The 25,132-nt window shown below is 42.9% G+C and overlaps 2 protein-coding genes and 4 non-coding genes across 7 annotated transcripts; all 6 read right to left on the bottom strand.

The window, feature by feature from the left end:
- Positions 1–7,149: 7,149 nt before the first annotated feature.
- On the bottom strand, positions 7,150–16,982 carry kctd14 (potassium channel tetramerization domain containing 14). Of its 2 annotated transcripts, none has more exons than XM_023981387.2 (5): positions 16,847–16,982; positions 13,379–13,624; positions 13,092–13,226; positions 12,629–12,781; positions 7,150–7,825 (listed from the first exon to the last, which is right to left on the bottom strand). In XM_023981387.2, the coding sequence occupies exons 1-5, from the start codon at positions 16,898–16,900 to the stop codon at positions 7,670–7,672; spliced, it is 744 nt and encodes a 247-aa protein (XP_023837155.1). In that variant the 5' UTR covers positions 16,901–16,982; the 3' UTR covers positions 7,150–7,669. The 2 variants fall into 2 exon arrangements, with proteins under 2 accessions (XP_023837155.1, XP_023837162.1); XM_023981394.2 differs by having other exon boundaries at positions 13,379–13,609.
- A 2,641-nt stretch (positions 16,983–19,623) lies between these two features.
- rps3 (ribosomal protein S3) lies at positions 19,624–25,132 on the bottom strand. Its single transcript, XM_023981353.2, has 7 exons — positions 25,028–25,132; positions 24,374–24,504; positions 23,548–23,641; positions 22,716–22,810; positions 21,881–22,068; positions 20,421–20,624; positions 19,624–19,695 (listed from the first exon to the last, which is right to left on the bottom strand). Exons 1-6 carry the CDS (start codon positions 25,055–25,057, stop codon positions 20,425–20,427), a joined length of 738 nt encoding a protein of 245 aa, XP_023837121.1. The 5' UTR covers positions 25,058–25,132; the 3' UTR covers positions 19,624–19,695; positions 20,421–20,424.
- On the bottom strand, positions 19,973–20,119 carry LOC111960812 (small nucleolar RNA SNORD15). The gene has a single exon (XR_002876918.1). It is a non-coding gene; the product is annotated as a small nucleolar RNA SNORD15 (small nucleolar RNA).
- On the bottom strand, positions 21,547–21,695 carry LOC111960811 (small nucleolar RNA SNORD15). Its single transcript, XR_002876917.1, has one exon. It is a non-coding gene; the product is annotated as a small nucleolar RNA SNORD15 (small nucleolar RNA).
- On the bottom strand, positions 22,277–22,428 carry LOC111960801 (small nucleolar RNA SNORD15). The gene has a single exon (XR_002876907.1). It is a non-coding gene; the product is annotated as a small nucleolar RNA SNORD15 (small nucleolar RNA).
- LOC111960813 (small nucleolar RNA SNORD15) lies at positions 23,074–23,222 on the bottom strand. The gene has a single exon (XR_002876919.1). It is a non-coding gene; the product is annotated as a small nucleolar RNA SNORD15 (small nucleolar RNA).

Below are 25,132 nucleotides of genomic sequence, written 5' to 3'. Positions count from 1 at the left end.
CACATGGCCCAGCCACCTATCAATTCTGGTTCTAGCTAAGGAGCTTCAGCCCCTCGCCATTTGAGTGAAAGACAGCAAGATGCACACACAGCAGAGCAAGAGAGAGCAATGATGTGGTACACATATCTGCACATACAGTATTTGACATAGTACGCAATTTCTGGGGACCACTTTTGGCTCGTGAGGGCTACTTTCAAAACTACTGGCTAAAAAGTATACAAAAGTATCGAATAATCTCTTTAAATGGCATTAAAAGAAGACAAAAAGTATCCAAACGCATTTGGTGTGTCATCATAGTGGTCTCTGACTTGTGTTCAGAATTGCTCAAGTGATAAACTTAAAACTTTAAATGCTGAATTGAATGTCATTGAGAAAACAGAAAGCTGTTGTGTATTTCTCGCAAACGACACCATTCTGTATAAATCTGGCTCTTCTTTGGACACTGTGCTAACAAACCTCCAAACGAGCTTCAACGCCATACAACACTCCTTCCGTGGCCTCCCAACTGCTTTTAAATGCTAGTAAAACTAAGTGCATGCTCTTCAACCAATTGCTGCACGCACCCTCCCGCCTGACTAGCATCACTACTCTGGACGGTTCTGACCTAGAATATGTGGACAACTACAAATACCTAGGTGTCTGGTAAGACTGTAAAGTCTCCTTCCAGACTCACGTTAAGCACCTCCAATCCAAAATTAAATCTAGAATCAGCTTCCTATTTCGCAACAAAGCCTCCTTCACTCATGCTGCCAAACATACCCACGTAAAACTGACTATCCTACCGATCCTTGACTTCGGCGATGTCATTTACAAAATAGCCTCCAACACTCTACTCAGCAAACTGGATGTAGTCTATCACAGTGCCATCCTTTTTATCACCAAAGCCCCATATACTACCCGCCACTGCGACCTGTATGCTCTCGTTGGCTGGCCCTCACTAAATATTCATCGCCAAACCAACTGTCTCCAGGTCATCTATAAGTCTTTGCTAGGTAAAGCCCCGCCTTATCTCAGCTCACTGGTCACCATAGCAGCACCCACCCATAGCACGCGCTCCAGCAGGTATATTTCACTGGTCACCCCCAAAGCCAACACTTCCTTTGGCCGCCTTTCCTTCCAGTTCTCTGCTGCCAATGACTGGAACGAATTGCAAAAATCACTGAAGCTGGAGTCTTATATCTCCCTCTTTAACTTTAAGCAGCTTACCGATCACTGTACCTGTACACAGCCAATCTGTAAATAGCACACCCAACTACCTCGTCCCAATATTATTACTTACCCTCGTGCACACCAGTATCTCTACTTGCACATCATCATCTGCACATCTACCATTCCTGTGTTAATGCTAAATTGTAAATATTTCTTCACTATGGCCTATTTATTGCCTACCTCCCTACATTTTCACACACTGTACATAGATTTTTTTCTATTGTGTTATTGACTGTATATTTGTTTATGTGTAACTCTGTGTTGTTGTTTTTGTCGCACTGCTTTGCTTTATCTTGGCCAGGTCGCAGTTGTAAATGAGAACTTGTTCTCAACTGGCCTACCTGGTTAAATAAAGGTGGAAAAAATATATAATAAAATACTTTCTGAATTTAAAGTAATCTTTCTCAAAAGTATGTGTAATCTGATTACAATATTTTTGCTGGTAATGTAACTTATTCAAGTTGTTTTATTTATCAGATTACAGTTACTCCCCAACCCTGCTCACAAGGACACATCGAATTGTACACACATGCACAGACAGACGCCAAAGTAATTTTATACTCATACATATAGTAGACACTCACAAGTACATTGAAATGCACACACACACAGGTAATACTTTACTTGATTATAGATTGGCATTCATAAAACCTTTATGAAACTATTCATGACATCAATTTTCTAAATAAAAATCAGAACGTAACACAGAATAGAACCGATAACATAATATATTGAACGGTAATAACTTTTCTACTTATGTCATCCGGTGGTTATTACGTTATCAGGAGACTAGCAAATGTTTATGAATAACTTCAACCAATCATGTATTAACTTACCAAAATCAATATTTTTATTTATTATTTCCCTTATTTTGATGGACATGGAATAGTCCCAAAATTGCAAAGCACGTCAGGCAGGCTCAAGCAAACGCTCAAATATTGGAAAGATTTCAAATACTATTTTAACCCAGATCTGGATGACGCAGACCTAAACCTAGTGAGTAACACCACCCAGCTCAATCCCACCAGATATTTCTACTATAAAATAACTTGATAATAATAGTAATACTGTAATGAAAACAGAACTTTTGTTTTGAAGATTACATGTGATTGATGTTGTATTAAATAGAGCCCGCACACACACAGCTCCACGAGGTACCTTCATTCACAAACAAACAACGTTTTGATCCTGACAGGATCTTCATCGGGTATTAATGTGGTATGAAGGTTATTATGAATGATACTGCAATATTCATGAAGGGGTTATGAATGGTTTTATGAAGGCAGGAGCCTTTACGTCTAGAGAGGGAGAGTAACAGTTCCTTAATGTTTTGGCTGTATAATACATTCAATGGCTACATTAAGGATCTGGCAGTCTCTCCCTCTCCCAGATCATAAACTAAGACCCACTGGCTGGCTGAAGAGACAAATTCAGACGCGAATAAACAGATAAAACTATTAAAATACAGTCTCCGAATTGACCTTTAAAATATTATTTAGCAATTATTATGCATTAATTCAGTGTTTCATTSTAATACATGACTTGTATTTGATAATTAGCATACTATTTCATACGATATACAGGCAAACTGTAAATGGCAGCAGTAAGTGAAATCTGTCAGTGTGTGTGTCGTTCTCCATTTTCTCAGCAGCAGCTGAGAAAACATTCACACCAGCAGAACCAGAACTTAAGGAAATTAAGTCGGTTAATTTCACACATTTAGCAGCGTATACCTCAATAGCCTATTTTTGAGTCTAACTTTTTTGGCACCATCTTTCAGTTTTTTACAATCCAAGATCTGGGCTGACTGATGACAGAGTCAGAGTGGGTCTCTATGCTGATACATTTTTGAGAGACAGCAGCTCAGCCATTCAGAAAACCGGACCATCTTGATCAGGTAAGTGCAAAAATCGTCCATTTGCCAGAATTACCAGATGGCCAAGCCACCCCTGCATAAAGGTGTTACGCCTCAATCACACTGACCGCGTCATTGCATTTTGGTACACCAGAAGTACATTAAATATCCAATGGAACACTGCATTGCCTTTCAGAGTTGCGTTGCAGTGTGGTCAAACTGTATGCGTAGACAGAAATGGTAGTCGGTGAATGTTGAACTTTTGTTGCACACATATCCAGATGATGCTGCGGTGTGAAGGCTATAGGTGTGATCAAGGCATTAAGAATGCATTATGTATACCCCCTTTGGTGTTGCCAAAACACACATACAGACTCAACATGTATTATAAAACGCACAGATGCACACACACAGGAGACAGGCACGTGACAAAATTTCACATACTCAAGCAACATTTTAATTTCAAAATAAAAGTATATTGTATAATGGTAACATGTTTGGGTTGTCACCGTATCCAACCCTATGACACACCAAACACAGAACAGGGCCAGCCTTGTCCTTGCAGCAGATTAAGGGCAAAGTGCCTTTATTCATGGCCACCAAGGCAGTAGGGGACAGAACCGGAAAAGTGATGTAGGTGTAATTAAACTTGTCTGAGACCTAAATATTTGTGTAAGCTCCCTGAGCTAATGCCTACACTTAAGTTTAGCAGGGTAACGCAGTCTTGTGGCCTGCAGGAGACCTAGGTTAGACACTGGTGCTATCCCATTGGTGCTGTGACATGGATAGGTATCTATGAGGTGAAATGGGTGGTGGAGTGTAACGAAGGTGGTTCTGTAAACCATGCTTTTGTATTTAGAAATCTTTTTTGACACTTAGAGGTTAAAGTGGCAAGCCTGTAACTGGGAGGTTGCCGGTTTGAATCCCAGGGCTAACAGGAGAAATCTGGCACGTATGAGCCAGAGTTTTTGTTGTTATCGACTAGGTTCCAATCTGTGTCACTTGTTACTTTGCTGAACTATGGTGCTGCATGTAGCCTAGAGGTTAGAGGGTCGGGCCAACAACCGGAGGGTTGCTGGTTTGAATCCTTGGACTAAATGGAAAAATCTGGTGGATGTGAACCGGCAAATGGAGAGCTGTTGGTATTTTATCCTAGATGCCATCTCCTGCTGTTATGTCCTTGAGCAGGGCACAACCACAAAACAGTTCCAAGGTGTAATCTGTTTTTATCTCGGGGGAGCTAACGCAAGTCTTCTGGTCTCACACAAGGTAAAATCAACATGCCAGTGTGGTTCACCAAATGACCAAACAGCCTCTGTGACACTTCTAAACCCATCTGAGGACAGACTAGATTTAACCCAGGTCTCTCTAAAAACAGTCTAGCACAAGGTCCCAAGCAAGGTTACTCATCATGATACACATCCTGTTGTGTGTATGGTGTCAGGAGTTAAGTACTGTGATAGAAAAAATACAAGTTCCAGCTCAACAATGGCTAAGGCCAGCATTCAGCCGCATTGTAGCGCATTTGACATTAAAGGATTGAGCCAATATCTGCAGCGTTTACTTTGAATGTTATCTTTGCAACAAGGGTAACATTGCCTTTAAAATGGTGCATAGACGAAAAGGGGTGATCGGATTGAATCCTGGCCTATTTCGGCAAAGTTCCATTCCACTGATGTCATGAATGGCTGAGCTACAGCTGTGTTTGAGACAAGAGTCCGGATGGTTAGAGCAACAACCAACGTCTTGCTCTATGACTCTCACAACCTACATAAGAGTCGTTTGAAGCAGTGGTGGAAAAATAACCCAATTGTCATACTTGAGTAAAAGTAAAGATAAAGATACCTTAATAGAAAATGACTCAAGTAAAAGTCACCCAGTAAAATACTAGTTGAGTAAAAGTATTTGGTTTTAAATATACTTAAGTATCAATAATTTCAAATTCCTTACATAAAGCAAACCAGATGGCATCATTTTATTGTATTTTACAGATAGCGAGGGGCATGCTCCAACACTCAGACATCATTTACAAACAAAGCATGTGTTTAGTGAGAATGACAGATCAGGGTCAGTAGGGATGTTCTTTTGATAAGTGTGTGAATTAGGCAATTTCTGTCCTGCTAAGCATTCAAAATGTAACGAGTACATTTGGGTGTCAGGGAAAATGTATGAAGTAAAAAGTACATCATTTTCTTTAGGAATGTRGTAAAGCAAAAGTTGTCAAATATAAATAGTAAAGTACAGATACCCCTAAAAACTATTTAAGTAGTACTTTCAAGTATTTTTTACTTAAGTACTTTACACCACTGGTTAGAAGGTAAAGGATCATTCTACATAGAAGATCATAGGAAACCCCGGACACAATGTCTATAATAAGCTCAGATAGTTGATGTCGCAAACTCCAGAGTTGACACCGTCACTAATCAAACAATCTCAGTACTTACAGCATTCATATCAATTAAATGTATCAGGTTGATACTTTAATTGACATTTGTCAATAAACTCATGAAAGCAACTGTTGATGTCAAATTTTGTTGTGTCCTACTTGTAACCTTGGTGGTCCMCCCCAAAATAATAATTGTAAAACACTTCATTGTGAGGGTAAATAGAGTGCATTCGGAAAGTATTCAGATCCCTTTACTTTTTCTAGATTTTTCTATGTTACAGACTAAAATGGATTTAAGAAAAATTATCCTCCGCAACACACAATACCCAATAATGACAAAGCGAAAAACAGGTTGAGAAATGTTTTGCAAATGTACAAAATATTTTTTTAAAGTATTTACATAAGTATTCAGACCCTTTGCTATGAAACTCGAAATTGGTGCATCCTGTTTCCATTGGTCATCCTTGAGATGTTTATACAACTTGATTGGAGTCCACCTGTGGTAAATTCAATTGAGTGGACATGATTTGGAAAGACACATACCGATCTATATAAGGTCACAGTTGACAGTGCATGTCAGAGCAAAAACCATGCCATGAGGTCGAAGGAATTTTCCGTAGAGCCCCAAGACATGATTGTGTCATGGCACAGATCTGGGAAAGGTTACCAAAAAATGTCTGCAGCATTGAAGGTCCCCAAGAACACAGTGGCCTCCATCATTCTTAAATGGAAGAAGTTTGGAACTACCAAGACTCTTCCTAGAACTGGCCGCCCAGCCAAATTAAGCAATCGGGGGACCAGGGCCTTGGTCAGAGAGGTGACCAAGAACCCGATGGTTGACCCCGACAGAGCTCCAGAGTTCCTCTGTGGAGACGGGASAACCTTCCAGAAGGACAACCATCTCTGCAGCACTCCACCAATCAGGCCTTTATGGTAGAGTGGCCCGACAGAAGCCACTCCTCAGTTAAAGACATGACAGCCTGCTTGGAGTCTGCCAAAAGGCACCTAAAGACTCTCAGACCATGAGAAACAAGATTCTCTGGTCTGATGAAACCAAGATTTGAACTCTTTGGCCTAAATGTCAAGCATCACATCTGGAGGAAACTGGCACCATCCCTAGGGTGARGCATGGTGGTGACAGCATCATGCTGTGGAGAGTTTTTACAGCGTCAGGGACTGGGAGACTAATCAGGATTGAGGCAAAGATGAACGAAGCAAAGTACAGAGAGATCCTTGATGAAATCCTGCTCCAGAGTTTTCAGGACATCAGACTGGGGCGAATATTCACCAGGACAACGACCCTAGGCACACAGCAAAGACCAAGCAGGAGTGGCTTCGGGACAAGTCTCTGAATGTCCTCGAGTGGCCCAGCCAGAGCCTGGACTTGAACATCTCTGGAAAGACCTAAAAATAGCTGTGCAGCAACGCTCCCCATCGAACCTGACAGAGCTTGAGAGCATCTGCAGAGAAGAATGAGAGAAACTCCCCAAATACAGGTGTGCCAAGCTTGTAGAGTCATACGCAGGAAGACTCAAGGCTGTAATTGCTGCCAAAGGTGCTTCAACAAAGTACTGAGTAAAGGGTCAGAATACCTATGTAAATGTGATATTTCTGTGKTTTTTTTGTATTATAAATTAGCAAACATTTTGAAAAACCTGTTTTTGGTTTGACATGCTGATTTTTGCTGTTGTCTCGGGATTGATAGGGTTAACCAGTGTTACACACCTTCAAATGGGGGGGTAGATACATAAAACAGTAAATATGTATGAAAATACCCTAAAATAAAAGTTGACAGTCTGTACTGTCGCCTCATATGAAACATTTGATCTCAAATCCAAATGCTGGAGTACAGATCCCAATTAAACGTTTGTAGCTTCACTGTCCAAATAAATACGTAGGGGAGTGTACATCTATAAATACACACCTCCATAGAATGACACATTAGAACTTCAATATGATCCAATTAATTTCTAAATAGATTCTAATATAATAGGATCTCTGTGCACGTGTCTGTCTGGGAAAGTGAAGGGTGAAGTGAGCACTCATTCAGTCCCCCTCGTGGATTTAAAAGGAACGGACTGGTGTAATAAATATGGTGAAAACACCTTGCAGACTCGTTAACAAAAATCTAATGGTTTTAAATGCATGAGGGGGAGAGCACACTTCTGGAGAAGTGTAGAGAATCAGAAGATGTTCTACACCACACACTTGTCATTCTGTTACCACCAAGTGAAGATGAGTTTGTACAGGAAGCCATCATTGGTCTTGAACAGAAAGCCTCTGTCTGAGCTGTGAGGCTCGTATCTCACTTTGTATCCCCTGGCCTCTACATCCATCTTGATGCAGTCCAACAGGTCAATGGCAGTCGGAGGGGCCTGTAGCGCACACAAACACACACAATGAGAGAAACAGAAACCGCACAACTCAAGGTTACTTGCGTAACCCATGTTCTCTGCCTAACCCTGGTTCTCTGAGAATATGAGTGTGAATGATGTCTCACTATGGGATTCACTGGATAGGCGGATCGCTACGGGAGAACCAATCACACAACGTCTGTCGGAGACAGATAGGTTGAATGGCGAATGAGGTGTCCCTCCCTCTTTATAAGGCGCCACTCTCCCCACACTGATCAATCTCAAGCATGCCTCTTCTTCACTGCACTCATGCGAGCAGGGAAATGCAGTGAGACATCGCACCAATATTCTCAGAGAACCCGGGGTTACGCAATTAATCTTGAGTTAGCTTTCAAATACTTGATTCAATGTTTCACTATGGGATATGCCCAACTCCCGTATCACGGTGCGACATGATCAACCCTCAGGCTCCGACACTGAGGGCAGTATGCGCCAAAGAAAGGTGTAGTGACATCCAGTCGGTAAAACCTCAAATGTATGTGGGGTGGCCTGTATAACAGCCTCCACTATCCAATGGGATAGCCACTTCTCAAAAACACACCACTAGTTCCATACAGTGTAGAAGAGACACCGGCACTCTGGATAGTCTCATTGACTCGGAGTGGAAAGCTTGTCGCATTCAGAKTCATCCGCTCATGGGCCAGGCCCAGAGGGCAATGGTTCCTGGGGCAGGGTGGAAAACTTGTTTGCTTGGGCCAAAAGATCCCTGGGTAATGGTAGCTGCCAGAGCTGGTTGTAAAGCAGGAGAGTGATCTCTGGCAACCAGAGCTTCCCTGGCTGTTGAGAGGCTCTAAGATGAGTGATAAGGCTTGTTCCATCACTCTGCTTACCAGAGAGAAAAAAACAAGATATCACCCTTGCAGTAAAGCAGTGTCTGATCTGTCTTGGCTCTACTCTGAGGAGGAAGGTTAACAACAGCAAAAGTATCCTCAGCCGCTCGCTCCAGTAAAAGGAGGCAAAGCAGGCAGTGGTCCAACTGCGTGAACCAAGGGCAGGGTAAAAAAAAAAGGGATGAGGAGAAAGCCTGAGCGTTGTGGACTTGGGAGTACCAGATAGCTGTCTGGGGCTCTGTCGCCTGATAAGGGTGCTGTTCCCCCCCTTTCTCTTTTCTTAATTTAAAAAAAAAAAGTATAGGTAATTAAATACTGTAGACTGTCCTCTAGCTCAATAGACRGGGTTCTCCATCAATTGAGCCGAGCTGCCGATGGCTTGACAAAAAATCCCAAAAAGTGAGTTTCGTAGTAAGTCAAGAAAGCCTGATCCCCTGGGAACCCAAACATATGAAACTCCAGTAATGAACTGTGCGAGAGCGACAGGAATCCACCAAAAGAATGGGAAAGTGTTGTCAGGTTTCATTCCCTTCCTCGCTCACCTAAAGTGGTGGCACCCCCTGGTGGAGTTCCGAGGAGGTGCACTCATGAATGTTCGCTTGCGCACAAGAGACAGTTTCGAGGCAAAATGCTGCAGGGCATGGGAAGACGACCATGATAAATGCCAACTGGCAATCTGTCATCATGCTCCATTTGTCTGATGAGACCAGAGGGAGAGCGGACAACCTGGCAGGAAACCTGAAAAGGCGCAAAGGGGAGAGTATAGGGGAGGAGGGCGCTTGGGAGTAAAGTGCAGATCCTCCATTTTCCCATCGGAGCAAGACCACGAAAGTGTGCTGCTGCAAAGGAAACACACTACCGGTCAAAAGATTTAGAACACCTACTCATTCCAGGGTTTCTTTATTTTTACTATTTTTCTACATTGCAGAATAATAATGATGACATCAAAACTATGAAATAACACGTATGGAATCATGTAGTAACCAAAAAAAGTGTTAAACAAATTCAGATTCTTCAAATTAGCCACCCTTTGCATTCTCTCAACCAGCTTCATGAGGTAGTCACCTGGAATGCATTTCAATTAACAGGTGTGCCTTGTTAAAGTTACATTTGTGAGAATTTCTTTCCTTCCAGTTGTGTTGTGACATGGTAGGGGGTATACAGAAGATAGCCCTATTTGGTAAAAGACCAAGTCCATATTATGGCAAGAACTGCTCAAATAAGCAAAGAGAAACGACAGTCCATTATTACTTTAAGACATGAAGGTCAGTCAATCCGGAAAATWTCATCAAGCGCTATGATGAAACTGGCTCTCATGAGGACGCCACAGGATTGGAAGACCCAGAGAGTTACCTCTGCTGCAGAGGAGAAGTTCATTAGAGATACCAGCCTCAGAAACTGAAGCCCAAATAAATGCTTCACAGAGTTCAAGTAACAGTTTTACAATTGGCTCATTCATCCCCCTCCTCTCCCCTGTAACTATTCCCCAGGTCGTTGCTGCAAATGAGAACGTGTTCTCAGTCAACTTACCTGGTAAAATAACGGTAAAATAAAAAATAAAATAAAAAAATAAAAACAGACATCTCAACATCAACTGTTCAGAGGAGACTGTGAATCAGGTCTTCTTGGTCAAATTGCTGCAAAGAAACCACTACTAAAGGACACCAATAAGACGACTTGCTTGGGCCAAGAAACACGAGCAATGGACATTAGCTCAGTGGAAATCTGTCCTTTGGTCTGGAATCCAAATTGGAGATTTCTGGTCCCAACCGCCGTGTCTTTGTGAGACGAGGAGTGGGTGAACGGATGATCTCCGCATTTGTATTTCCCACCGTAAAGCATGGTGGAGGTGGTGTTATGGTATGGGGGTGCAGTCCAGGTGACACGGTCTGTGATTTATTTAGAATTCAAAGCACACTTAAACAGCAGACTACCACAGCAATCTCTACAGCGATACGCCATCCCATCTGGTTTGGGCATTGTGGGACTATCATTTGTTTTTCAAAGGGAAATGACCCAACACACCTCCAGGCTGTGTAAGGGCTATTTTACCTAGATTTAGAGTGATGGAGTGCTGCATCAGATGACCTAGCCTCCACAATCCCCCGAGCTCAACCAAATTGAGATGTTGTGGGATGAGTCAGACCGCAGAGTGAAGGAAAAGCAGCCAACAAGTGCTCAGCATATGTGGGAACTCCTTCAAGACTGTTAGAAAAGCATTCCAGGTGACTACCTCATGAAGCTGGTTGAGAAAATGCCAAGAGCATGCAAAGCTGTCATCAAGGCAARGGGTGGCTAACATTTTTAACATGTTATTGCGGGTGTATCGATATGAAGCTCCAGACTAACAGTCCTTGTGCTAACATTTCTTCCAGAGGCAGTTTGGAACTTGGTAGTGAGTGTTGCAACCGAGGACAGACTATTTTTACGTGCTACAGCACTCGGCGGTTCCGTTCTGTGAGCTTGTGTGTCCTACCACTTCATGGCTGAGCGGTTGTTGCACTTAGAAGTTTCCACTTCACAACTTACAGTTGACCCGGGCAGCTCTAGCAGGGCAGACATTTTACAAACTAACGATGCCATGTTGAAAGTCACTGAGCTCTTCAGTAAGGCCATTCTACAGCCAATGTTTGTCTATGGAGATTGCATGGCTGTGTGCCTAATTTTATACACCTGTCAGCAATGGGTGTGGCTGAAATAGCCGAGTTCACTAATTTGAAGGGGTTTCCACATACGTCTGTATATATAGCGTAGTTCACTAAGGCGTTTTACCATGCCATTTTTGTTGTTGTTGTTCTAGTCTATTTAACTGAGTGTCTGCCATAGCCAGTTGCTATTGCATTGGTGTCTATGATCTACTTAGTTCATTGAACAAGATTTTTTTATTTTTTATTGTGGGGTCTCTCACTTCCTCTTCAGTCTCTGGACCTGTATCTCAGCCCCTTTTATGTGTCCCAACATTTCTTTCTACAAAAAAAGTGAATATTTTGCTAGATGCATTAATTAATTAAGGCTACATGAGTGTAGACCCAATGACAATCTGAATCCATAACCTCGCCACAAATGGGGTCGGGGTTGTGTGGAGCTGAAGCTCATCCTCGTCTGGTGGATTTGCAGTGAAGGGGGGGTGACAGAGGCACAATTGAGCCTCCTCCTCAAACACGCCGTAGTCAGCGTTTTGCAGTGCTCACAGTACTTGGGGTCGTCGAGTGCTGCCTGAGCATGTTCCCTTCCAAGCAGTTGAAGCACAAAAAAGTGATAATCCTTTCTCGCAATTATGGAACCGTAAGCGCAAGAACGTGGTGGTTCCAGTGATTAGCTTGTTAGAAGCCTTGCGGCTAATGGCTAGTTAGCACAGTATGAACGCTATAGCCACGAGGCTAGTAAGGCATTAGCTAGCTAGCAGCTACCTTGCGTGGCTAAGGTGCGCTTTAGCTAGCACAGTGCTAGCCAAAGGGAACCGCATGGGCGCGGTTTTTGACTTCAGGCTGATAAGTCTCCCACGACCGTAGAGCCACAAGGCTAAAGCGTCTGTATAAGCTAATTAGCACAAACAAGTGAACGTAGGTTAAAATAAACGAGAAGGGAGCTAGTAACACTGCCGCTGTGCACGTATGAATGCTAGTGTGGTTAGCTTGCTTTCCAGCGAGCTAACCAAGTTTGCTTATGTATTGCAGCGTGGGCTAACCAGGTCTCGGTAGCTAGCCGTGTAACACGTTGTGTGACTGGTTCTTCCGTAGTGATCCTCCTATCCAGCAAATCCCATCGTGAGACATCAAAACGAGTATTTGAAAGAGAAACCCCAGCAACATTTAAAGAGGAACTGTCACGAAAAAAACAACTTTCCAGTTTAAAGTGCCTTTGTGGCATCAGTAGTAGTCATACACAAACTAAGTACAGGTACACACACCGAAACACAAGTACAGTTACACACCTTCCACGGTCCGAACCGCACCACTTCCTGTTCCTCCAGGTTGTTGACGGCATGGTCATAGCGACCCAGGTCCTCCTCGGTCCTCAGAACACAAACGATGACAGCAGAGTGACGGGCAGCGATGGCTTCTGCTCGGGCCACTCTCACCAACACCTGGTAGTCATATAACAGTGACCATAAATAATATCTCATATTTATTGATATCAGTTATTTGACAGGGACGATGTAGAGGCAGTTTTTGTATTTTTTTTTAAGGAGTGGGTCAGTCCCACTCCATTCACATTTGTTGTGTTTACTGGACAGGATAGATAGAGTAGATGGGCGCAGAGAGTGCTAGAGCACTGGGTCGGATTCRAACTCATGCTCGCCGCAGTAGTTCAATACATGTAATCCAGAGACAGCGGATTAGGCTGCTGGATCACCCCAGGCGTTAGGTATTGTTATTATATCAGGGCCATTGTACCTCCAGGTTCTCCAGATAGTTGGGGACCCTGGAGATGAACTGCTGCCTCCCCACTGTTTCTCCAAACAGCTGGGCTGATTCCTGCAGCTGCTTCACTAGGGTTCTGACGTCATAGTGGAGCGCCTCCTGGTAAACCTGTTACACACAACCACACGTAGGACTCTCATATTATGAAGTTTCGTAACTACTGGGGGCAAAAGATCTCAGGGATGATGACAATGCATGATGGGCTACCTCATTGGTTCAGGGTTCCAACATATGGGCTAGTGTGTGTGTTTGTCACAAACCTCCAGAACACTCTCTGTGGGCAGGCGCTGGGTGCGTAGGAACTGAAGAATGGCTCCGAAGTGCGTCCCGTCGCGGTCGATGAAGTAGCGTCCCTTGGCGTCGGTGGGCAGTTTGGGTTGCTGACCACTACTGAACATGAAGGCCAGCTGGGAGTCAGGGTGTTTACGCAGCGTAGACAGAGATGTGGTGAACACAAGACCACCCACGTTCAGCTGCACTACAGAACAACTCTGGGGACAGGGAGACTGCTAAGGTTAGGTACAGGGACCGTTAGGGTTAGAAACTGTTAGGGAACGGGCTAGGAACGGAGTATGGTCAAGGTCCACTTCACCTATTCTGTGTACTATCACTACACATCAATGAAGCACAAATAAACATTCAAGTCAGTTCGTTTTATAGTGCTCTCTACTGTATAACTATCCATTTCAAATAATATATAATTTACGTAAGAAAAGAGTAGACACCGCTCCGAATGACAAGGCTCTCAGTGTATGTAATCTATGCTGTGGGTTATTCGGTCGGAGTAGTATCTTTTTTCGAACTTCTCCCTCTCTCATTATTAATTCTCAACCCAATCTCTGGTTAGTGGTTATATTAATAATTATGTTCTCTCCCTCATCCATCAATATTATATCTCTACTCTAGTATTATATATACATATTAAAATACATAAATATGGAATCTTTAATTATTATCATTATTATTAAATAATACGACAATGAAAGCACTTGTTGCATGATTATAGACACTTAATAGTGCGACATTTTTTATTCAATAAGATTGCGACTCCTGGCGTCACAGACCTCATTTCGTTCCATCACAATTGATTATTGATCCTATCATGCTCTTAGCACCTGTCTTCCCATAGCGCTTGCATCGGGAAAATTAATATAAGTAGACGATATGTTCAGATTAATATGATCAATACTCTGTACCTTGTATAAGTAGCTACCTTCCAGTATACTGGCTAAATCTGAGTTTGAGGAAATATTATATCACATACTCAAATACGCGCTCATCTCCCATAGCTCAATATTATGTGATGATTATTGTTATATATGTGTATGTTTCCAATAAGTATTTAATAAAATGTTTATTTATGTCTATGACGAGATTTATTCATATATTTTCCAAATAGCTCATAGATTGAGAGAGTATACATTCATCATCTCTTAGTGTGATTTTAACTTCGTGTATATTATCGCTGCGAGAGTCGTATCGATGGGAATAAAAATTTCTTAATGACTCTATATACTTACATATAACTATATCAAAGCGCTCACTACTCTTATTTCCCATATTAATTATGTGCGTCGTCAAAGAATGGTGGAATTTATATTTAACTTTGCATGCGATTCCTACATTGAATTCCCAGATATAGCTGCGAGCTAGTAGTTGTTCCTCTTATTCAATATATCCCTGTTAACATAAAAAGTGTATAGTCTAGAGTAAAATGATTGATAATAATTGTCTTCAATAGCATACTGACTACATGAACTCTTAATCATCTCATTAAGAATCAACCATATTGCTCATTAAAATACTATATTACATACTTTTTGTTATCTCGTGTACTGCAAAAAAACTCTCATATAATATAGTGAAATTTTATTCCGCTAGTGAAATGTTTATTTTTTTTCACCTAAGGGTAACCAGGTAGCAAGATTTTATAGCAACCATATCCCACAAGAAACTCTCTCTATCGGATTATGATGTGATCATTGTCTGAGACTCGTTCATAAAGCTATAATTCACTGTCTTGATTGAATAGATAATTAACTCAAATTAGCGTATATGATTATAACAATGTAACGTACTGTTTATATCAGTGTCCAAAATCGTTTGCAGCTTCATGTGTGTAAGGAACCTGTGGGTGTCGGTGTGCAGGCGTGAGACCGGGTCAGCCGAGGCGCGAGGTAGCACAGAAATGTGGTTCCAGTGAAATAATAGTGTAAAGAGAGCACTGGATATCATGCAGAGTATTTTTCAGTACACCAAAACGCAAAGTAAGAACTCTAGTAGCCTAATATTCAAAGACCAGTTGATAAAATGTCTAAAGAAAGAAGTGAAATGCTAATGGAAAATATTCACAATGATGCATTAGGCAGAGCAGGCAACAGATGGCACACAGACAGCAGAGCTGGGGACAGATATGCAGGGACAGACTGGCAGAGACAGGGAGTCTCAGGTAAGTTTGTTGAGTCTTTGTTTGGCAACATTATGAAAGGTTCTCAATTTTTTTGATTTGTAAATAGGGACATAATTGGAAAATGCCATGAATACCCCACTCTCAATTTAAACTGGTGACTGAACCAAGATTTGTTTAAGGCAATGGTATTGCTGTTGTGATTAATTGTGTAGTTTTGGGTACCGTAGTTAGGAGTACAGCAAAACACCTTATTTCTTTTCTAGGAGACAGACTGAGTCAGTGAGGGTGGTGAAAGGGAAAGAGCAAGGAGAGAGACTTCAGAGGACAGTGCACAGCCACGGCAGGACCAGGTGTCACCTTGTTGCCAGCAGCACACTATAGGGACAGTGGCACAGCATCGTCCAGTTACCTCAGTGATGACACAAAACCATATCAGCCACACCCACAATTTATAGAACGCAAACTCTTGCAAACGTTTCAAGAGAGAGGAACACTGCACTGATAAGGAACATTGCTATAACTATTTTATAGTAGTATTATAATGATTTAAACAAGTTGGGACAACCCTTCAGTTAACTACTGTACCTAACAATTATCCAGTAGTAGTGATTATGGTCCCTCAATATACATTTAACATAATATCAACATAGTCTGTGTTACAGCACTATTTTGGTGTCCCCTCAGGAATTGCTCCTGAGAAAATTTCATGTAATTGTCCCCTCCAAGTTGATATCAGATTTTCGCCTGCCTAATAACCAATGTGGCAATCAGTCAGCAGTTCCATTTCTAAGCTATTTGTCTCAAKAAGTGGACTGACTCAGTGTGCGATAAGGAATCGTCCTGCTACACGGTAGATAAATACTGTAGTCTCAAGGATGTGCCTACCTGCCTGGTCAGCAGAGCAGCAACACCCTTCACACTTGTCAGTATGAGAGCCAAGAACTTTTAGTTCTTAGAGTAGAAGTGCTACTCTAGGAACAGGTCCCACGTATAATCATATTAATTATGATATAAAATGCAAAACTGTTCCTGGAGCARCACTCCTACTTTGAAACGCTTCGTGAATACTGGCCCAGATTTGCGTGAGATCGTAACAGTGTAGAATACACATTTGTCACCATAAGGCTAACTATTTTAGAACAAACTCGTAAATCGGTGACAAAGCAGACTATTCTAGAGAGAACATTTTGGCTACTTTATAGCGTCTCAGGCTGAAGGTAATCGAAAAGCTGAAGAAGTTAACAAATAAGCAACTTCCTCCAAACATTCCAGTTGCTTGTACTGAATAACTAGTTCACAATGAACACTCTTTCCTTACCTGTAGCCCCGGAGAAGAATGTTTGCCCGGCGATCTGGAGTCTGGAAGACTCATTTTCTTTCCCGACTGTTGTGGGAAATGATTTGGATGATGTCAACAAGTCTCCCTAGAACAAGCTCAAGGAACAGCAAGTGAGGGGATTCGATTAAGATGGCCCGGTTCACCATGTGGGAGGAGTTTGTAGCGGGTGAAAAGTGATTGCATTTTGTAACGAGGCTGCCTCCGGGGCATGAGCCGGGTTTCCCGGTGTAATGATATTTATTTAACTAGGCAAGTCAGTTAAGAACAAATTCTTATTTACAATGACGGCCTACCAAAAGGCAAAAAGCCCCYTGCGGGACGGGGGCAGGGATTAAATATACATTTTGGACAAAACACAGAGAGAGAGAGAGAGACAACACAACATAAAGATAGATCTAAAACAACATAGCATGGCAGCAACACATGACATGGTAGCAACACAAAACATGGTACAAACATTATTGGGCACAGACAACAGCACAAGGGGCATGATGTCAAGCACGTGTGTTAATGATGTAGGATCGGGTGGTATGATTACTGTTCAATTTGAGAAGCGCGCTCATTCCTCTGCCTGGTTATGTCTCGGGCCATAGCCCGGTAATCGAACAACCTAAATTGCGCGGAGATGTTTCTGTGGGCGTGGTCAAATACGGAGTTTCAGGCGTCACTATTTCTATGGTCTCTGCATCTCCAGGCAAGACTCCGGGCGGGTGTGCGTGACGGTTTGTACTGAATTACATGTTTTCCCCCAACGGTGCGCAGTTCTTCAGGGAAAGTACACTGAACACAAATATAAACGCAACATGTTAAGCGTTGATCCCATTTTTCATAGCAAATTTTATTGGTCACACCCGCAATAACATGTTAAAAATGTGTGTGTATCGATATGTTTGTGTTCCTAGCTCCAACAGTGCAGTAGTATCTAACAATTCACACATCTCAAAGTAAAATAAAGAATTAAGAAATATACAGATATCAAGACAATCAATGTCGGAGTGGTATTGACTAGGGTACAGTATAAACATGAAATGAGTAAAACAGTATGTAAATATTAAAGTGACCAGTGTTCCCATGACTATGTACATAGGGTTGAATAACCAGGTGGTAGCCAGCTAATGACAGTGACTAAGTTCAGGGCAGGGTACTGGGTGGAGGCAGGCTATTTAACAGTCTGGTCGCCTTGATTGAAAAACAGCTCCTCAGTCCCAGCTTTGATGCACCCGAACAGACCATGGCTCGGCTGGTTGATTTTTGGCCTTCCTGTAACATCAGGTCCTGTAGGGCAGGCAATGTGCCACCGGTGATGCATTGGGCAGACCGCACCACGCTCTGAAAAGCACTGCAGTTGCCAGTACCAGGAGGTGATACAGCCCGACAGGATGCTCTCAATAGTGCATCTGCAAAAGTTTGAGGGTCTTAGGGGCCAAGCCACATTTCTTCAGCCTCCTGAGGTTGAAAAGGCACCATTKTGCCTTCACCACACGGTCTGTGTGGGTGGACCATTTCAAATTGTCAGTGGTGTAACGCCATTGCAAACCAAAATCATGATCCCATACATTTCACACACAAAGATTACCTCTCAAATTTGTTGACAGTCGTTAGTGAGCATTTCTCCTTTGCCAAGTTAATCCACCCACCTGACAGGTGTAGCATATCAATCTAAATTAAACAGCATGAACCTTGTGCTGGGAACAATAAAAGGCCACAAATGCGCAGTTGTCACCACACAATGCCACAGATGTTGCAAATTGAAGGCACATGCAATTGGCATGCTGACTGCAGGACCATCCACAAGAACTGTTGCCAGAGAATTGAATGTTAGTTTCTTTCCCATAAACATTGGAGGTGGCTTTAGAGAATTTGGCAGTACATCCAACTGGCCTCACAACAGCAGACCATGTATATGGCATCAGTGGGCAGAGCTGGGTGGGTCATCAGCGAAATGGGACACACCTGGGTTCAGGTGTGTCACAGGGATAAATACACCTGTCCCCCATACACCGAGGAGACTCCATGTAAACACTGTTGGATGTGGCTTGTTCTTTCGTTTCGGCACCTCAACACCATATATGCACACATCCACTCACTTACATTGTTACTTGTTTATAGTAACAGTAGGCATAAACCACAATGAAAAAATTGCATTTTATCAATGGCAATTTGAATGCAGATATCGTGATGAGATGCCGAGGCCATTTAAAAAAAAAAAAAGGTATCTGACCACCCGATGCATATCTGTTTCCCAGTCGTGAAATCCATAAATTAGGGCATACTGAATGCATTTCAATTGACCGATTTCCTCGTATGAACTGTAACTCAAGTCAAATCTTTGAAACKGTTGCAGCTTTGTTCAGTATAAAATATGCTACTAGCAACAAGTAAATAACCGCAACACGAGTGTGGAAAGGCCAGTATATTATTTGATATCGGGGTAAATTACCAGAAGAGTGTTCCGTTGTCCYTCAGATAGGGGATAGTTACGTGTTGAATGTCCTATAGCTCATCAAGGAATTACTTTGCATGACAGCGAGTTTTAGAACAAGCCCCGTTTAGTTTTARGTCCTTTGTTGGTATTGACAGTTATGAAGGGTTGTTTTTTTTTGTATTGCGGTAGCGTTTCCTTAMCCATCTACCCAGACTCCTTGCCATTCTCCCAATTCCAAAAGTACCATAAACCAACCAATTATTAACTAATTCATTAATTGCCATGTTTGGGAAGAGGAATATTTCACAAGTTGAGACAGACAACAAAAAGGTGTATTTTCCAGGTTTTATTTTTGTACAGAAAATGTAGGGTCCTGCTTCCATCTATGAACAATGGTTGACACCTGGAAGAAAAACAGAATAACAGACATTAGGATACCAGACCTAAACCTGCCTGAATCACAGTTTATGAATTACAAACAGTAGCTTAACTACATGCTCAACGTAGTCTAGAAATATTTAATCAGGCACCAGTATATTGTCAGACTCAAATGGCACCCCATTCCCAATACAGTGTATTGCTTTTGAACAGATCCCTATGGGTCCTGGTCAAAAGTTAGCACAATATAAAAGGTAATAGGGTACCATTTGGTATGCAGATATTTGATAAAGTCAGGAAGCCCTTCTCAGACAAATGCCTCGATGTCTTCAACTGAAGAGACGCGCTGCTCTGGGGAACTGAACCTAGAGACACAGAACGTAACCCTGACCCAGCGACCCCAGACAGGCAGTGTCCCGTTCCGACTCGTCATCGTATCATCACTGAAGGGAAGAGTAAACTAACACTAAACTAATAGTCGCCCTGAAAGTAAACAAAGTGTATCACACCCTGAGATACACTTTCGTGCAGCATTTTAAATGACACTYATGGGGAGTCCTTTCACTACCACAAGCCTCCTCAACAATTACTACATTATCAATCTAGTTTCCCCCCACAATGCAAATTGAGTCACAACTGAAGCAACCTGGTTAAATTTGAGTCCCGAGGCAAAACCAGCTGAGAACCACTAATTTATAGTACAGTACATTTCTACTATGCGGTGGCTGGGTTAGTGTTAGGGTATAGTACCTGTCTATGCGGTGGGTACAGGAGTCTGTGGCATGGCTGCTGGGGCCTCTGGCTTGGCCCCCTTCTGCTCAGACACAGGGGTGGAGGGGATAGTCTCGTCTTTGGGCTCCACAATGCTCACATGGTCTGGCAGAGGCTTCTTGGGGCCGATCTTACCACTGGGGTCCCATGGTAACATGATCTTCACCTTGATGCCCAGCACACCTGAMAGACAAAAAACACATCAGTGCTCACACAGACCCTCTACCCAACGGTTATTCTGCGTACCTAGACGTAGAACAGTGAAACGTATACAGTGCCTTCGGAAAGTATTTAGCCCCCTTGACATTACAGCCTTATTTAAAAATATTTTTTTTATGCTCATCTACAAACAATACCCCATAATGACAAAGCGAAAAAACATTACATTTATATAAGTATTCAGACCATTTGCTATGAGACTCAAAATTGAGGTTAGGTGCATCCGGTTTCCATTGATCATCATTGAGATGTTTCTACAACTTGATTTKAATCCACCTGTGGTAAATTCAATTGATTGGACATGATTTKGGAAGGCCCACACCTGTTCATATGAGGTCGCACAGTTGACAGTGCAAAAACCAAGCCATGAGGTCAAAGGAATTGTCTGTAGAGCACCGAGAAAGTATTGTATCGAGGCACAGATCTGGGGAAGGGTACCAAAACATTTCTGCAGCATTGAAGGTTCCCAAGAACACAGRGAAGAATGGGAGAAACTCCCCAAATACAGGCGTGCCAAGCATGTAGCGTCATACCCAATAAGACTTGAGGCTGTAATCGCTGCCAAAAGGTGCTTTAACAAAGCACCGAGTAAAGGGTCTGAATACTTATGTAAATATATATATTTTTTTGTTTTTACTTGTAATAAATTAGATTTTTTYATTATTACTGTTTTCGCTTTGTCATCATTATGGGGTATTGTGTGTAGATTGAAGGGGGAAAAAAACACTAATCAATTTTAGAATAAGGCTGTAACGTAACAAAATGTGGGAAAAGTCAAGGGGTCTGAACACTTTCTGAAGGCACTGTGGAATAGAGTATGAGGGTTAGCACATGTGTGCTATAGCAAGTAAGAGGTTGATCATAATGACTAGACTAATATGACTGCCCTTCTCAGACAAATGCCTCGATGTCTTCAACTGAAGAGACACGCTGCTCTGGGGAACTGAACCCAGAGACACAGAACGTGACCCTGACCCAGCGACCCCAGAGACTGACCGTGACCCATTCTGACTCGTCATCGTATCATCACCGAAGGAAAACATTTCACCTTTAAAAAGCCACAGACCAACAATTCTACTGTTGATGAGACTCACCTTGACAGATCAGAATAATCTAGGGGTAGGGTATAGGGGTTGATTTGGTATTCACTTTGTCTAACCATTAGTAGTGTCTAGGGGTAGAGTAGTAGTGTAGTGTCTAGGGGTTGATTTGGTACTTACCCTGTCGGAGCAGGACGTGGCGTACAGCGGTGTCTACGTAGTAGTTGACTGGGTCTCCACTGTGGATCATCAGGCCATCAACAAACTTCATGGACTTGGCCCTCTGACCCCTCAGCTTCCCAGAAACCACCACTTCACAACCCTTAGAGCCACTCTCCATGATGAACCTCAGCACACCATAGCAAGCTCTGGGAGGGGGGGATAGAGGGAGAGGTAGAAGAGATGGTGAAGAGTGCGCAGAAAAGAGTGTGGGGAGAGCGAGAGGAAGAGAGGCGAGGGGGCAAAGACGAAAGGTGGAGCGAAAATGGAGGGGGGGTGGGGGGGATAGGAGAAAGAAAATGGGTTTAATACACGTCAACTTATACAGGACTATGAGATCACATCTGACATTATGAACCTTCTAAGACAAATGCCTTGATGTCTTCAACTGAAGAGACCTGCTTCTCTGGGGAACTGAAACCAGACACACAGAACGTGACACCAACCCAGTGTACCCAGAGACAGACCAGACTGTCCCATTCCGACTCGTCATCGTATCATCACCGAAGGGAGACATTCTACTGTATGTCATGAGAAAGGAAGTTTAAGAAGGTGGACTGTAACAGGGGCATGTTCTGCTCAATAGATTCCTAGAGACACTGATCGTAGCATGCTAAGCTAACAGTAGTTTTCTGGCAACTTTCTCCTGAACAGATCTAGACCCCGCTTACCTTCCCAAACCCTAGCCTGTACCATTAAGAGTGAAACCTGCACCATTGCAGGTTAATGCATAACGGACCTTAGATCAGTGTCTAGGTGCAACAGGTCGGAGGTCAGCGGCCAGGGTTAGGCTTACCTACGTACAGCCAGACCTCCCAGCAACTTGTAGCGCAGAGATTCAGCCTGAGCAATGGCACAAAGACCACGGGTTGCAACCTTCTCAGCGTACAGCTAGAGAGGGAGAGAGTGGAGGTTAACATTCTACAAATACAGAGAGGCTACACCGCTTGGTGCAGGTGCTGCAATGTGAGCCGCGGAACCACCACAGCAGAGAAGTGTAGCCTCGCAACTCACATTCTTAATTGTGGTAGAAACCGTCTCTAGAACGCCGACAACTTCATGCATCCCTGACTACCTTTATCTTAGCCAACTAGCTACCGGACTACCGAACAAGAAACCATATGAATCCACACATTTCCTGTACTGGATTCAGTCCTTCTCAGACAAATGCCTCGATGTCTTCAATTGAAGAGACATGCTGCTCTGGGGAACTGAACCCAGAGACACAGAACGTGACCCTGTTCTAGTGACCGCAGAGACTGACTGTGTCCCGTTCCGACTCGTCATCGTATCATCACTGAAGGAAAGTCGTTTCTGGTTAACAGCCTAGCGCAAAGAAAGCTAGAGCTTTTCCAGTCAGATTCTACCTTCAGACACACTTGAGGTTAGTYGTTTTACATTCATTAACACACTTCAAATCTTCCCTATGTAAAAATCTGTGGAATTCATACTTGTTTTCATTTAAACGTCACACGACCATATTCTTCTATCCTCCACACTGCCCTTAGAAGCCAAACCTCTTCTGAACCACAGTTCTCAGCTCCCTGATATTGTGGTTAGGGAGTTTGTCTAATGAGTACATGTATGCAACTGTAGTGTGTCTAGTGTATGCGTGTCCATTTGTTTACCTCCACGTTGCCCTCAGGGAAGCCAAACCTCTTTTGAACAACAGCGGTCAGCTCCCGGATGCGACGGCCCTTCTCTCCCAGAACATTCTGGGTCCTGAAACAACAATGGCACTCTATTACTAAACGTGCTCTATGCAATCAGTTAGTCATCTTGTTTTCCTGAAAGTTCCAGCTGTATTGAACAGGTTCTCATATTTAAAACTCAAGATTATCCATTTGATTCAAATCAATTTCAGYGCTCTGGGGCAGGTTTTCATCAAGGATCTCTAATTTGCCCCACCCATCTTTCCCTCAATCCTGACTAGTCTCCCAGTCCCTGCCTCTGAAAAATATCCCCACAGCATGATTCTGCCACCACACTTCACCGTAGGGATGGTGCTAGGTTTCCTCCAGACGACACTTGGCATTGAGGCAGAAGAGTTGACTCTGGGTGTCATCAGACCAGAGAATCTTGTTTCTCATGGTCTAAGTGCCTTTTAGCAAACTCCAAGCASGTTGTCATGTGCCTTTTACTGAGAAGTGGCTAAGTTGGCTAACAAAGACCAAGCTTCTTGTTAACAGCATCCATGCTACCTAATATTTATTTTGTGCTTCCTGCAAACAGCGTGAGCCTGGTTGTCTGTCCTAGTAGGAAATGTTCGCATGTGATCAATAGCATTTACCTAGCATCCGCTATGAGAATTCCTTAGTACTTAGTACTTAAGTAATACTTTTAAGTGACGATGAGGCCTTTTGCGCCTGGAGAAAAAAAGTTGTACTTTGTACCAACAATACACCTGTTTAAGACAGTATAACCCCCTAGCTACCAACATACCGGTAACATTACCTTGTGGCCAGGATGATGATCTCGGTCCTGGTCGGGGTTACACGCACCTCCACACCGGAGTACCCATCCTCCGCAAGCTCCCGCGTCAGAAACTCGTTCAGCTCGGCTTTGAAGATTCCGTCCGCGACGAACTAACCAGGCACAGAAATTCAGTATATTGTTAGCTAGGTTGCAGGGAACATGCTTGTAGTCACAGTCGCTAGCGAACCTGCAACTGTTGGTGACATCACTGGCCAGCAAGTTACTATTACAGAGTATTACGGAGTACTATGACTCTAACTGGATAGTGACAATATTACAATTAAGTAGCCTGCCACCTATGTAACGTTAACATTAGCCAACTGGACACCGATCACCAATCTACATACACACCACTGACAATCAGACTCGCAATTAAATGTTTTGAATGGTGTTATTATGGCTATACTTAATCGCTAGTACGGTATAAAAGGCACCCCGTTGCACGTTCTCTAGCGAAGTGAGGATTCGTTGTACCGGTAGGTAACATCTTTGTCAATCCTCTTTAGACTAGAGGACGAGGACACCGATCAATACCACAATCAACTCYGTACTCATGCTGCTAACACATGGCATCCCAATTTGCTACAAATGCATCAGTTACGAAGACCATTTTGGTAAAAAACGTGAACTAACCTTCCTCTTCTTTGAGATTTGCACCGCCATTTTACCGGAGGCCGCTGACAGGAAAGAAATTGTWAAGGAGCCGGAAGTATATTTATACCCATAATTGCGAGTTCC

Source organism: Salvelinus sp. IW2-2015, linkage group LG4p (genome assembly GCF_002910315.2).
Source record: "Salvelinus sp. IW2-2015 linkage group LG4p, ASM291031v2, whole genome shotgun sequence".
Lineage (NCBI taxonomy): Eukaryota > Metazoa > Chordata > Actinopteri > Salmoniformes > Salmonidae > Salvelinus > Salvelinus sp. IW2-2015.
Note: the sequence above shows the minus strand (reverse complement) of the source record. Positions and strands in the feature narration are given on the sequence as shown.

Coding starts and splice junctions, on each gene's coding strand:
- kctd14 (XM_023981387.2), bottom strand. CDS start 16,900: ATGAGTCTTCCAGACTCCAGATCGCCGGGCAAACATTCTTCTCCGGGG. Junction 13,227..13,378: donor CCACAGAGAGTGTTCTGGAG/GTTTGTGACAAA, acceptor TGTGTGTAACAG/GTTTACCAGGAGGCGCTCCA. Junction 7,826..12,628: donor TGCGGTTCGGACCGTGGAAG/GTGTGTAACTGT, acceptor TGTGCGCTACAG/GCCCCTCCGACTGCCATTGA.
- rps3 (XM_023981353.2), bottom strand. CDS start 25,057: ATGGCGGTGCAAATCTCAAAGAAGAGGAAG. Junction 24,505..25,027: donor AAATCTCAAAGAAGAGGAAG/GTTAGTTCACGT, acceptor GTGCCTGGTTAG/TTCGTCGCGGACGGAATCTT. Junction 23,642..24,373: donor ATCATCATCCTGGCCACAAG/GTAATGTTACCG, acceptor TTGTTGTTTCAG/GACCCAGAATGTTCTGGGAG.